The 13,304-nt window shown below is 39.0% G+C and overlaps 1 protein-coding gene across 1 annotated transcript in view; it reads right to left on the minus strand.

Annotated features, from left to right (window-relative positions):
- The window catches only part of GMDS (GDP-mannose 4,6-dehydratase), a 425,091-nt gene that overhangs the window by 73,901 nt on the left and 337,886 nt on the right, over positions 1 to 13,304 (minus strand). The window contains exon 8 of the mRNA XM_061346622.1: positions 9,020 to 9,138. Coding sequence (XP_061202606.1) covers positions 9,020 to 9,138 — 119 coding nt within the window. The remainder of the gene's footprint in view (positions 1 to 9,019; positions 9,139 to 13,304) is intronic.

Genomic DNA, 13,304 nt, shown 5'->3' on the forward strand with positions numbered 1-13,304 from the left:
AACATAATCTATTGAATGCATAAAATCCAGAGTTATGATTGAAACTATCCTCTCTTTGCTTTTTACCTCCAAGTATATATCACTGGCTCTGAACCAGCTTGCCACAAAAGTGTGTAGTGATGAAGTCCTTTACTTTTTTTGTGTTTAAGTAGAATCTATGTCATTTAAATCAGCACTGTGATTTAGGCTATTTAGCTTCAGTTGCTAGCAGTGAAAGAAAAGCACCCCTTGCCTCTCACTCACTAATGGTACTGCTAGCTCTTGGGATTTTGTCACAGGTTTGACTTCTTGCTCCCCTGCCCTTTCCACCCCCCAGAAGATTCTAGAAGACTTTAATTCTTTCACAATCTCAGCCTTCATTTTTGAGTTTCTAGCCCTGAGGGCTAAAGGGGAAAGTCTGAAAATGTGACCTCTGTGTACCAATGAAGGTTAAAACACTGAAAGGCAGAAGGAAATACCAAATATGCGTTATTACTAGTTTTTTAATCCCACAATTTCTTAAAGCACAACTCATGGCTTCTGGATGACTAGCCAGCCTTTAGGATGCTTGACACTGGGAACACTTCACACTAAAATAATTTCCAACAGATAATAGCCACAGTGAAGTCAGCTGCTAACATTCAAGCCATGATGCTAAAGATGATTTATAATTTAAATTTTCTTTCTTTCTTTTTGCAGTTGCTCTGTTTGAAGCCTGAACTGCAAAGTTTTCATTCAGAAGCCAAAACTAACATTAGTCCCTCCCTTTAAAGGGCAGAGGGTAAAAATGTGCAGGACTCAAATGAGCTTAATAGAAAACTAACCGTCACCAGTAAAACAACAGGAAGCGCTTAGATCAGGAGACGTCAGTTGTTGTTGGAGGTCACTGAGCAGAGAACCCCATTTAACACCCAACAGGCTCCAGAAGGCTTGGCTGAGCCAATAAAGACTCACTTAATGTTGCTATCAAAGTTATATAACAATAGAAATAGCTTAAGAAGAAATCTCCACCCGTTCTGTTCAGCCCACTAATGTGAAAAGTTCACAAGGAAAAAGAAGTACTTCTCATTGTGAACAAAGTAGCATGTGATAGCCACACTTCTAATTACTCCTGGCACCTCAGCACTCAACAGCTGTGGACACCATACTGCTGATAAAAGGGATTGCGCAGGAGCCAGCCTGACACCAGGAGCAAGACATCCATTTAGTGAACCAACTCCCCTCTTCCTCTAACCACAAGGAAGGGGAAAAAACCCCACAAAACCCCCCTTAGTTTATAGTCAAGTTGCAATCAGAATTGGTAACTGCCAAGTTATCCTCGAGCATGAGCATTATGGAAGATGCATAAGGAACAGTCACATTCCTGTGCTTTTAGATACCTCAAGCCACAAGGACTACTCAGCTTTCTGTTCCTCAGGGTGGACACCAAAGTAGGCAAGAAAACAGCCTTCTGTAACTTGGGGGAAATGCAAAGGATCCCTGGCTAAAGAAAGTTTGGCGAATCAGGGCTGGGCTAAATTTGTAGAGGTTGGGGAATGGATCCCCCTGACTCCACCTGTGTCAAAGACCAGGGCTCCCAGGCAGGTACCTCCTGGCCTTGTGTAGGCTTTTCACAAAATGCTGATCCTACAGCCTGCAGGCAACAAGCCTCTACAGCAACACCATTGCCTGTCCCACTGTGGGAAGCTTCATCCTGTCACTGAAGTAAAGGATGGGATGCCCTCATGGGCATAGCCAGAATGCTCTGCAGACAGAGAAGGATGTATGAGACCACATGCTTGATACTGACAAGGTGGGTTTGATGCCCTCTGCAACTATGCTTCCACAAGTGCCTCACTGGTGGAGATGGCTGCTTTGGGATTGCTTAGGACAATAGTCATGGTCAGCTTTGGTGGATACCACTGCTAAGGACTTGGAGGTGCTGGTCGATGAGAAAATGAATATGAGCCGGCAGTGTGCGCTTGCAGCCCAGAAAGCCAACCGAATCCTGGGCTGCATCAAAAGGAGCGTGACCAGCAGGTCAAAGGAGGTGATCCTGCCCCTTTATTCTGCTCTTGTGAGACCTCACTTGGAGTATTGTGTGAAGTTCTGGTGTCCTCAACATAAAAAGGACATGGAATTGTTGGAAAAAGTCCAGAGGAGGGCCATGAGGATGATCAGGGGACTGGAGCACCTCCCATATGAAGACAGGCTGAGAAAGTTGGGGCTGTTCAGCCTGGAGAAGAGAAGGCTGCGTGGAGACCTCATAGCAGCCTTCCAGTATCTGAAGGGGGCCTATAGGGATGCTGGGGAGGGACTCTTCATTAGGGACTGTAGTGATGGGACAAGGGGTAATGGGTTAAAACTTAAACAGGGGAAGTTTAGATTGGATATAAGGAGGAAATTCTTTCCTGTTAGGGTGGTGAGGCACTGGAATAGGTTGCCCAGGGAGGTTGTGAATGCTCCATCCCTGGCAGTGTTCAAGGCCAGGTTGGACGAGGCCTTGGATGATACGGTTTAGTGTGAGGTGTCCCTGCCCATGGCAGGGGGGTTGGAACTAGATGATCTTAAGGTTCTTTCCAACCCTAACTATTCTATGATTCTATGATTCTATTACCTACCTCATAAATTTCCGTAAAATTAATCACATTTTAGATGCATGTGCAAGTTTACTTATTTAAAATGTTCGCTGCAAGAACTTTTACACTCTAGATTTATAGAGGAATGGACTGCATTTAATTTAAGGCTAATTCCATATCTGCAGATCACTACTGTTACAAGGCTTACTATCAGCAGTGGTGAATGCTCCTTTGCCTCTTCAAATCTGGAAATTCCAATTCTTTCTAATTTCCTATAACTATTCAGTAACACAGTAAGTTTCCAGATACAAAAACATCCACAGATACAGAGGATTTTCTGAGGGTGAAGAGCCGTGGTACCCATGCAGCTGGGTGAGGGACGGGCAGGAAAAGACACAGGGGAGCCACGATAATTGAGAGGGGGTGGGAAAAGCACTGCAGTGAACTAAATGGTCTGAATATCTGTAATGTTGAAGCAAACAAGGCAAAGTATATATATTTTTCATGTGAAGAAATCAACCAAAAATGAAACCTTTCACAAAAGCACAGATAAACTGAACAAGTATATGCTTTTCATCTCCTTGTTGATTTTTACACAGAAACAGAACTGACAGCATTTAAAAAAATACTCAAAAGCCACCAGTAGCTACAGCTGCTTGACCTCTTTATAGGAAACAAAACTATCATGTACACTTTTAAAATCAACTACATGTGAATTGAAAATGTTTTGACATTTGAAAATGAAAAATAAATGAATTAAAAATAAAATTTCATGAAAATTATGGTCTTCTTCCACAGCTAACACCGGATACCATTTGTGCAGACTTCTCAGATTTGTGACCTGATTGCTTGTACACACACAATTAAGTCAAAGCACTTTATTCTGTCTTGGCCCTTTACAAACAGCAAAACTGACACTATGTAACAGACCATTAATGTCTTTTGCAAGTAGTATTTTGTAGGGAAGCTTTAAATAGGACTCTTCATTGGCCACCAGCTCAACCACCAACCTTGCCAGCAGCTCTGATGCATCAAAGCAATCAAGGATATAGGGATTGCTTAACCACAATCTTAAATCTGAAGAACAAGTATATTATCACAGAGGGATGTACTTAAAATTTTTTTCAAATGCTCTGATGAATCAGGTCTTCAGTGTTTGTTCACTAAAGGAACACGGTAAGAACAATGCTGCTGCTGTTCTTATATTCCCAGCACTGTCAACTTCAAGTTTCTAAAATTTAAATTGTTATTCCCCACATTATGAAATTTAAAAAAAGAATACATACTAGACTCCTTTTTTCTTTTTTTTTTTCCAATTAATTTTAAATCTTTTGAAGCTCTTGTGCATTTACTCCAAATTGTAAGTTTGTGTTGAGAAGAAAATGTTTTCTCAAAGAATATTAATGCTTCTGTGAAAATCAAAACAATCTGGAAAGAAAAGTTTTAGTTTCAAGTGAGTTCCATTGCTGTCAAGCTGAAACAAAATTCTATTAATAATATCTAAAAAAGATGCTTTGACATTTTCAGAGCTTTTTTTTTTTTTCCCTCTGGAATGTGTTTAAAAATTCTTTTTAAGTTATTCTTTTCTAAAAAGAAGGTTAGAAGAGAAACAAAGCAGTCCAGCTGACCTGAAAGCAGATATTTTTCCAAACTGCATTTGTGAGAATTGTTTTCATTTCATTTTGGGGGGGGGATTTGTGGAATTTCCACTGAAACACCACATTTTATTTTCACCCAGTCTTCCTTAGAGAAACTCTTGTAATTCTTATGATGTATGAAATCCGATAATTAAATCGTTATAGTCTTCAAACCTTAATTTAAATTCTGAAACAGTCATTAGTTCTGTCTAGAGATAAAACCTTGTATCAATAAGAAAGTAATAAAGGAATGCTCAGCTGTAAGAGTTAATTCTGCAGCTGAGGTGGGTTAAATGCCTCCTAAAACATATGTTCTACAGTGAGAATGCTGAAAGAAGCAGAGCAGTCCTAGGTGAGCTCCCTTGCTTGTGTGGGTTCATCCAGGCCAGCATTCTCCACCGACATAGCTGGGTTCCTTTCAACTATCAGTCTTCAAAATGCCTCCTATTTCTGTATGAGATTCTGTTCCCTTCCTCCTCATCTGAAAGCTTCTGATTTTCTTAAGCTGTTAAATACAAGACACAATACTGGTCAGCCAGCAATTTTTTGGTGGGCAAAGGCCAGACCTGGAAACAGTAGCTGTTTTGATGATGACTTTTGATGGCTCCCCTTCCACATTTCCCCAGTACCATTACTAATATATTGTTGGCTTTCCATTCTTAACAGCAATGCTTCAAATCTCATGTGCTTCTGTAACCCAACCTTACATTTTAAGGTAAAGGGAAAAAAACCCGAACACAACAAACCAGTAAACCCCTCCTTCCTCAGTTCAATCTCAGTTCAGCCTTCACTGTCACTGAAGAGGCCACTTCTCCATTTTCTGCTAGTAGTTCACCTCGTTAGACCTTATACCTTATCTCTAAACTTCCCCTTTTTAGGGTGATCTTTTATAAGACCAACTGGCATGTTAGTTAAGATAAAATTTGTATGTAGAGCCAAATGACTAGAGTAAAATATTCATTTTTACTGAATTAATTCTGATCCTGGAAGCAATGAATATTTCTGTAACAAATGTGCATGTATTTTTAGATTAATAAAACCACAATAAATCTTTCCACTGCTTGAACTTTTTTATTCTTTTCTTTTTTTTTCTCTCTTTTCTTTCCACATTTGCAGACAGCAGTCTTTGTAGCACTCTGCAAAGAACTCTGAGTGCTGCAGTGGTTTCAGGCTATCTTTGCAATCCTGTTCTAATTTAATAAGATTAATGACAGAAAATTAGTCAAGACAAGCATTTGCCTGTTTCGTTTACCCTGCTGTAGTTCAAATTATAGGTGGGAAGTATTTCCCCCAAGTACTACTTAATTAGTAATAAGTAGAAGGGAAAGTTAAAGAAAAAAGTGTAATCCTTACAGGGAGAAAATATTTGTAGCTCTGAGGCTTTCCTGTTAGTACAAAGAACTGAATTTGAGTGATTCAGAGGACTATATAAATACGATTTGAAATTTTGTCCTTAAAAAAGAAATGTCAGAAGTAAAAACCCACACAAGGTAGATAAACTTCTGCGTACACTTCACAGTCATTTTCAGAGACAGAATCAGTCTTCTTGCAGCTGTACATTTCATTAGTTTCAAAAATGCAGTAGAGTTTCTCTCTCTTGTTTTGGCTAGAACACATATTCCTGACATGTGCTAATGACTGGGTATGACAGAGTATTATGTTATCTTCTTTTAGGCAGTCCTGGATTTTCAGCTGTATAAGTTAATGTGAATTGCTAGGAAAACAAACAAACAAATATTTAGTTGTTTGACAGGGCAGCAGAATTGCTTCTCTTCCTGTTCTCTACTGCAACATCAAGATGTGACAGCTAAGACTGTCAAATTCGCAACTTTTCCTGCCAAAACAGAAAGCAGGGATGGTTAAGAGCCCCTGCACATGTTTGCTGTGTTCTCAGATGTGCTATGAGCTCTGCCAACTGCTCATTCTTCCTGGCCATTTACTCCATCATTCCACCAATTTTGAAATGTTCATTGTATAGCAATACTGGGAAGCCACGCCATCACTTAAAATAGTGGAAAGGGCTGCTGGAAATTTCCCAGATAAGTTTTTCAGACCGCAAAATTTTGTAATACCTGCAACCCTGAAACCAAACCAAATGACCCCAAACAACCAAACAAGCAAACCAGACTTTGAGGAAGGGACATAGGCAGAAAGCAGCCAGACTCATAGAAACTCATTTAGCAATTGCACTCTGGTGTGCTGGTTCTTAGTTGCCTCATAAATTGTGAAGAAACAGATCAATAGGACTCACCAGTGGGTCCCACAATGTTAAAAGGGAGGATTTTGCTGCCAGGCTACTCCCTGAAGAAGATATATTCAAACTGGAAAAGGTGGGAGTAGAAAATCCTTGGGGGTTCTGAAGAATGTGAGAGGTTACCAGCCGGACAGCCAAGAAAGCAACGAGGGTGAGAAGAGAGTGACTGTGAGCATGGGCCAGCTGACACCTAGAAAAATTATGGAGGCTCTCAACAAAACTTTCAAAATTCTGAGAAATATTTTATATCTGCTGCAGTTTGAAAGATGAATGATGGCTACGGGATGAGTAGTGGGTCTGTGGTGACACTACCCCCACCCTGGGAGCAGGGGGAAACAAATGGCTGATTTATCTGGCTAAACTGTATTCAAAATGATCAGAATTACACCACTGTCAAAAAGATCAGCAATACAATTATCTTTAGCACCTGAATTGTCACCTCAGTCGCCATATGAATAGCTATTTATGTATCACCTGTGAATGGCTTAAGGAATTAATAACTTCTTGACAGTGAAGAAAAATTTCAGAAGAGCCACGGGGATTAGCAGCCCAAGCCCCATTTCTAAAGTGATTTAGGTTCCTGAAAATTCATGTCATTAGATGCATGTGGATTCTCATATTATTTTTGAAAATTACTTGTATTGATCGGTTAAAAAAAAAACAAAACCAAAACAAATCTGCCATTGTACACGCAAAATACCTGCCCTATCTCATCACTTGGACTTATACTCCAAAGTTTCCCTGAGAGAGAAACTTGTGACTGATTGATTCAATTCAAACACTGTCTGCATTAATCTCCAACATGAATGATATGAAGTCCACCATATGGAGCCATATGTGACCAAATAATTAAACAAATGGGACACAAATTTTTGTGTGTTAGGACCAACTAAATCTAAAGTAAACCTTTAATATCCTCTTTATAACAGAAGCTATTCATAAAAGTACTTTTATTTTTATTTGTGTAGTAGTTGTTCTTTTCTTTAGGTTTTCTCAAGGGTTTAATTTGTCTTCTGAAAAGATACATGCTGATTTGTCAGCCTTGGGAAATGCTGTGACTTCTTAGGCCAGCACCAAAGAAGGGAGTTTAATTTTAAACTAATGGATAAATTTATTGACATAAAAAGAAACTGCTATGTTGGGAACACCTCCAAATAGAGACATTCAGCTAGGTACTGAACTACAGGTTTCAGTTTCTAATTTTAGGTAATCAAAATTAAAAAGAAAAAAAAGAAAAGAAGTTGTTCTTGCTTTTGCAAACAACAATAGACAGAGACAAAAGAGTTCTTAAATCACAAGAATTCTTAATTATACTGAGCAACTGTATTCACAGCATATTCTTATCAATGCTTACTAAGGAGAATTAACTTATAAACACAAGAAGCAAAAGCATAATAAAAGGAGGGAAAATAAGAAAGACAAAGAAATTACTAGAGCTCCTAGTACTTCGCCTATACTCTGTCAAGCCTCACTACTGCTAAGGCATATGGGACAATGTGTGACCATACAGAGACATCTCACTAACAAGACATGCTAAAAATATGAAGAGCTTTGGGGCTAGAAATTCCATTTATACAGTCCCTCTCTCCCCCATCAGATTTTTTTCTGGAAGTTGATGCCAAAAATTGAAACCAGACTAAAAGCTCATTGAGGAGAAAATATTATTACCTCCCCAGCCACCCACTGGCTGTTCAAATAATATTGTATATATCTGTGCACTTCTGCATATTTACTGAATTTGTCAACTTTTTGTTCCCAAGTAAAACTTATTGGCCCTGTCAAAAGTTCACCAGCTGCACAAGTGACTTCGATGGCCCAAGGAACAGCCCTGGCTCTAGCATCATGGAAGAGCCTGTGGCTTTCCTCTCCCTTTTCCAGCTGAGATTGGTATGTTGGTGCATGGGGCCTGGAGAAGATACAGAAGGAGGGAAATTGAAAAAAGAATAAACAATAAAAATATAAATTACAGAAACTGCTCACCAAGCCATCCTGGTTTTATTATACGGCCTTGAGAAGGAATTTTGTATTTTCAATCAAACTATGTGGAATATGTATTGTAAACATTCTGCACCCACTGCTCAACATTTTTATGGCTTAGTAGTAGAAGAGCTAATAGGAATGTAGAGTGGGTTGCTACATAATCCTTGTGGTGTGGCTGATGGGCTGTCATGCAGAAAGAACAGGGTTGGCAGGTGTCATCTCTTGAAATTGCAGAGGCTGGGAGCAGGACTGTGGGGATGTGGAGGCACAAAATAGAGAATCAGGCAGAAAAACCTCTTTTGCAGCAGTGCAATGAACAGCGTCGTGGTAATAATATCCTTGGTGGGGCATCTCTTCCACGAGATGGAAGATGAATGGGAGAACAGAGAGTGAAGACTTGGAACAAAAAATTAAGATGTATACACCCACATGTTTTTTCTTATGATTTAGAGGACAACACTAGACATATCTGCTGTGGCAGTCATTCATGCCAGGAAATCTTAAAAATTAGAAAGTGAGGGGAAAAGAAGAACGTAAATAGACAATAACACAGCAAACAAAACAGACTGGAAATGTTCAACCCATGGCTGCTATCTCACATTCATACTTACACAATGGTTTTCCCGATGTGCTTAAATGACTTCTCCACAAATTCACGGACACTATGGACCTCCCCAGTGGCTATGACGAAGTCCTCAGGCTCATCTGTTTGCAACATCAGCCACATGGCCTGTGGAAAGACAAAGTAAGTCAGATTCAGTGCACATGTATGCAGCCTCTTCTGTACATGATACTACATTACTGCATTTTTATTTGGACATAGCTACACATACACACACATACCCCAAGATGGGGAAATTAGCACTTTCTTAACATAGTGGCTATTGACCAATTCAGTGCAACTCTAAAATGAGTTTAATTATTTCTTACTATAGAAAACAATCCTGTATTTGGTTTTCAATTTGTTCCATAGCAGGGGTTTCTGCAGGGGAGACTATAATATGTTTACTTTTAAACACTGAGGCTTGGTTTAATGCTCTTGAGCATGGATTCACTTGTTCAAAGCACTACATGAATTGACACAGATATGGGGAAAAGAACAAAATTTTGCAATGTTTCAGGCCAGCGTGCTGGTGTCAGTCTGTTAGGGAATGGTGTCAAACATACTGAATCATGAAAATATGGGTCTTTTTGGCTCTTTCTTCTGTCACATTTGTTTTGGCTAAGTTGAGATTTTAATTAAGAGTAAGCAATTAAAAAGGTAACTAAGAACAGTCAACAGTATATTTGACAAAATTAATCTGCTTTTCCTGCTGAATATGTGCTTAATGTTACATATCAAAGCACCATAGCAGAAACTTTTGACACAGGAACACAGAAAACACTGGTGGAAAAGTGAGACAACCATGAAGATCTCTTTCAGTGAACCATTTGCACAATGGTAAAAACTAAAATAGGTTTGGAAGCCAAACTTCACATAATTGTCAACATATCTGCATTTCAGGGGGGCAAGTTTACTTCTCACAGTGATATCTTTGACAAGTCCCCTCCCACAAACATGTAGTGATGGATGAGCATCTCAGAGGGCTGGCCAGCTAAGTCAGCATGAAAGCAGGAAAGCAGATGGAAAAAGAGGCATACAAAGACATGTGTGACTTGTCTGAGGTATTATGGCAGGTACATTTCAGGGTTTTGATGTGCAAGCCACTGCTCTAGCAACTAGACTATTTGACTACCTAGGAACTGTAGGCAGACAGAATAATTATTACTTTAGATCAATCAAAATGATGTAAACAATCCATTTCCTTTAGAGAGGCATAGGGAATACCTGTATGGCATGATCCTTATTTAATAAATAACCAGAAAAAGAAAATAAAATAATTCAACTTTTTCTCCATATGGTAAAAAAGACTGTAATCTTCTCACAGTGTAATCCACAACGCTATTTGCATTGACCTCTTCACATCAGATTTAAAGAAAACAACTTTAGTAGGTCCCTTGACGGTAGTGGATACTCTGCAAATCAGATTAATAAAAGCTTTGGGGCAGCTCAGTTTCTCTTGGTAAATACCACCTGAAATATTCAATTTTTCTCTCCATATTTTTAATAAATCAGTGTCCAGCATAGCAAGGTGATACATTCCACTTAAATGGTTCTATTTGCAAGTAATTTTTCTTCCCAGTAATTATTTTATGCATCTTCCAAAGTTTTGACAAGATTTTATTAAGATGTTCCTTTCAAACCTTTTTGCTTCTTGAATGTGCATAGGAGCCTGAGTTTTGGGAAACTGCTGTGCAAGTCCTTGACATTAATTGTACTTTAGGGATATGACCTGCTGGGCAGGACAATGGCAGCAACTTTATTTTTCCTTTCCAGAGTTGAACAACCTAGACAATGACGCAAAAATACCCAACTAGCTGATGAAACTCCTCTTGTGGGAAGGAGATGTCTTAACTCATATCTCTCATATGAGCTTTCTTGGAACACTAGGGTTTCCCTGCTGATTTGAGAGGCTACCATAAATCATCAACTCCTGTTTCTTCATGGACAAGCTTGCAGGATTCAGAGTAGTAGCAGCTTCACAGAAGGGTAAAAGGAGTATCTAAAGTAACTGATAGTTCTGGTTCTCCTAGCCTAGTCCCCGATTTCACAGATCTTCAGCTTTCATTAAGTAGCCCAGCTGAAAGCAACAAACTTCCTCAGATGAGAAGGCGCTATTTGCATAAATACAGATTTCCAAGATTAGATAGAGTCAGAATTTATAGCTGTACCCCTCCTGACTATAGTGGATGTTTGCTCTACATAAAGAATTCAAAGTCTCACTTTTGAAGTGCGGACAGCACTGCAGTGTCAGTTACATATGACAGAGGTATAATGTATAAACCTCACTGGTTGGTAAAGATTACCCCCAGCCGCAAATGGCACGTAGGTTGACTGAATATGCAATATTAGCATAAGGACTTGCTATTTACTATGCACATCTGTAAAGTAGTACTAATATGTTCAAGTAGAAATAGGATCAGACTTACAATATATCTTTTCCACTCCTCCACTTGAAAACACCTCAGTATTGTAATTTGTTGGATATGATTTAGCCCAAGTGCTTATGCTGAACCATTCACCAATCCAGTGAGAATTTAAAATATTTACACATTTTGTGTATTGACACAAAATAGCATTCAAAGTTTCTCCTTAGTCTAAAATGTGCATTATACTGAAGCAGACAGCTACAAAACACTAACAAAACCCCAGCCTTTGACAATTGGTCGTACTGAAGTGTTTGGATATATCAGCTCTTGTCTACTATCTTGAAGAAAAAGTAATCACCATCTTAAAAATCCAACTTAAAATGCAGTAGATTTCTACAGGAATAACTTAGAAACAAAAAATGCAAATAGAGTTGCTAAAAGAAATTTTTGCTTCAACTTCTACCAGGAAAGAATGTTTAGATTAATGATTACTTGAGAATCTATCACTGCTGGTTCCTTTATTTTTTTCTGGCATTCACAATTGTTGGCACTTAAAATTACCTTAATCAAATCAGGTGTGAAAACAAATTAATTAATAGTTCTTTTTGCTTTGAGAAAAGTGACCAAACATTGCTGCTTTGAATGGGTCTGCATAAACAGTCTGTAAAAAACCACAAGGCAGAAGATAGAAAAATCTTTGACCCAGCTCCACATTCAAACCTTTAATTCCACAGGTACAGTCCATGACAATCAATGAGAAGTCTGTGTACAAGCAGTAGCTATATAATTTCCCTACAACAAGTGCCAGGAATTGATGTGATTCCCCCCACATCAGACTAATAAGGGTCCTTGACCTATCAATTTCTAGGCATTTCCTTTAAGAGTTCATATTGTACCAGACTCCAGAGGAAAGGGGGACATACAGCTCCAGGTTTATTTGTCATTACTGAATGGCTTACTGGTTTTAACAGAGGGGAAAAGCTTTGTTTAAATTTCCACTGAAAGTAATTAATGGTTATTGACTGGCAAATGAAGAACAGGTGACACACTGAATTAGAAGATAAATGATCTCATGTTCTAGCATGATAATGGGTTAGTAATTGCTACAAAGCCTCAGCCTAGTGCGTCCCATCATAATGCTAGATCATGTCCAGAACACAAAGGCCTCTGTGTGAGAGGTATTCAGCAGTTCTCCTGATACAGCTGCAGAGCGATTTGCTCCATTTATTCTCTGATGGACTGCACAACTGAGGGAAAAGTTCACCCATTCTCACCTTCCTGTTCACATGCTGAACCACATGACCCATGACATGGCTGAACTGGGATAAAAACATTGCCCAGCTTTGGCTCTTGGCTACCTTTTAACCATCAGAAGGTCATATATTTTATGATTTTTTTCTGGTGCACAAATGGACAATCGTCGATTTCCCTTTATATCTTTGTAAAGACTTTCTTGGCTAGGCTGACAGAAAGTCAAGAAATTATTTATGTTCAGTTCTGCCATCCCCTCCTAATTTCTTGCTTGGTGCAATTAACAGAATGTAGGCAAGTACTGAAAAGAAGACGACTACTGTGGAAACAATTCAGGCTTGGTCTATCTTAGAATAATGCCGTTCCTTTAATGGCAAATGAAACAAAACATATTTTTCATATTTGAACTCTTTTTGGCTCTGGTCTAGTGACTCAAAGTCTAAAGGCAATACTACATTATTTACATTTAAAGACAGAAACCTAACCGGAGAGAGATACGTAATAAGTCTAGCAAGCGGACACACTTTTATGATTATGTGGACTGGGATATCTGTTCTGCATGCCTGAACTACAGCCTCTGCCAAAATCTTTCCTCTTTCATCTTTCCCCTTTTCCCTTTTCTGTTTATAAACCCCTGCCAGTAGTACACACCACTTTTAAGCACCATATCCAGAA

Source organism: Neopsephotus bourkii, unplaced genomic scaffold (assembly GCF_033783945.1).
Source record: "Neopsephotus bourkii isolate Nb327-2 ecotype Australia unplaced genomic scaffold, CSIRO-AGI_Nbou_v1 NB_272, whole genome shotgun sequence".
NCBI classification, from domain to species: domain Eukaryota; kingdom Metazoa; phylum Chordata; class Aves; order Psittaciformes; family Psittacidae; genus Neopsephotus; species Neopsephotus bourkii.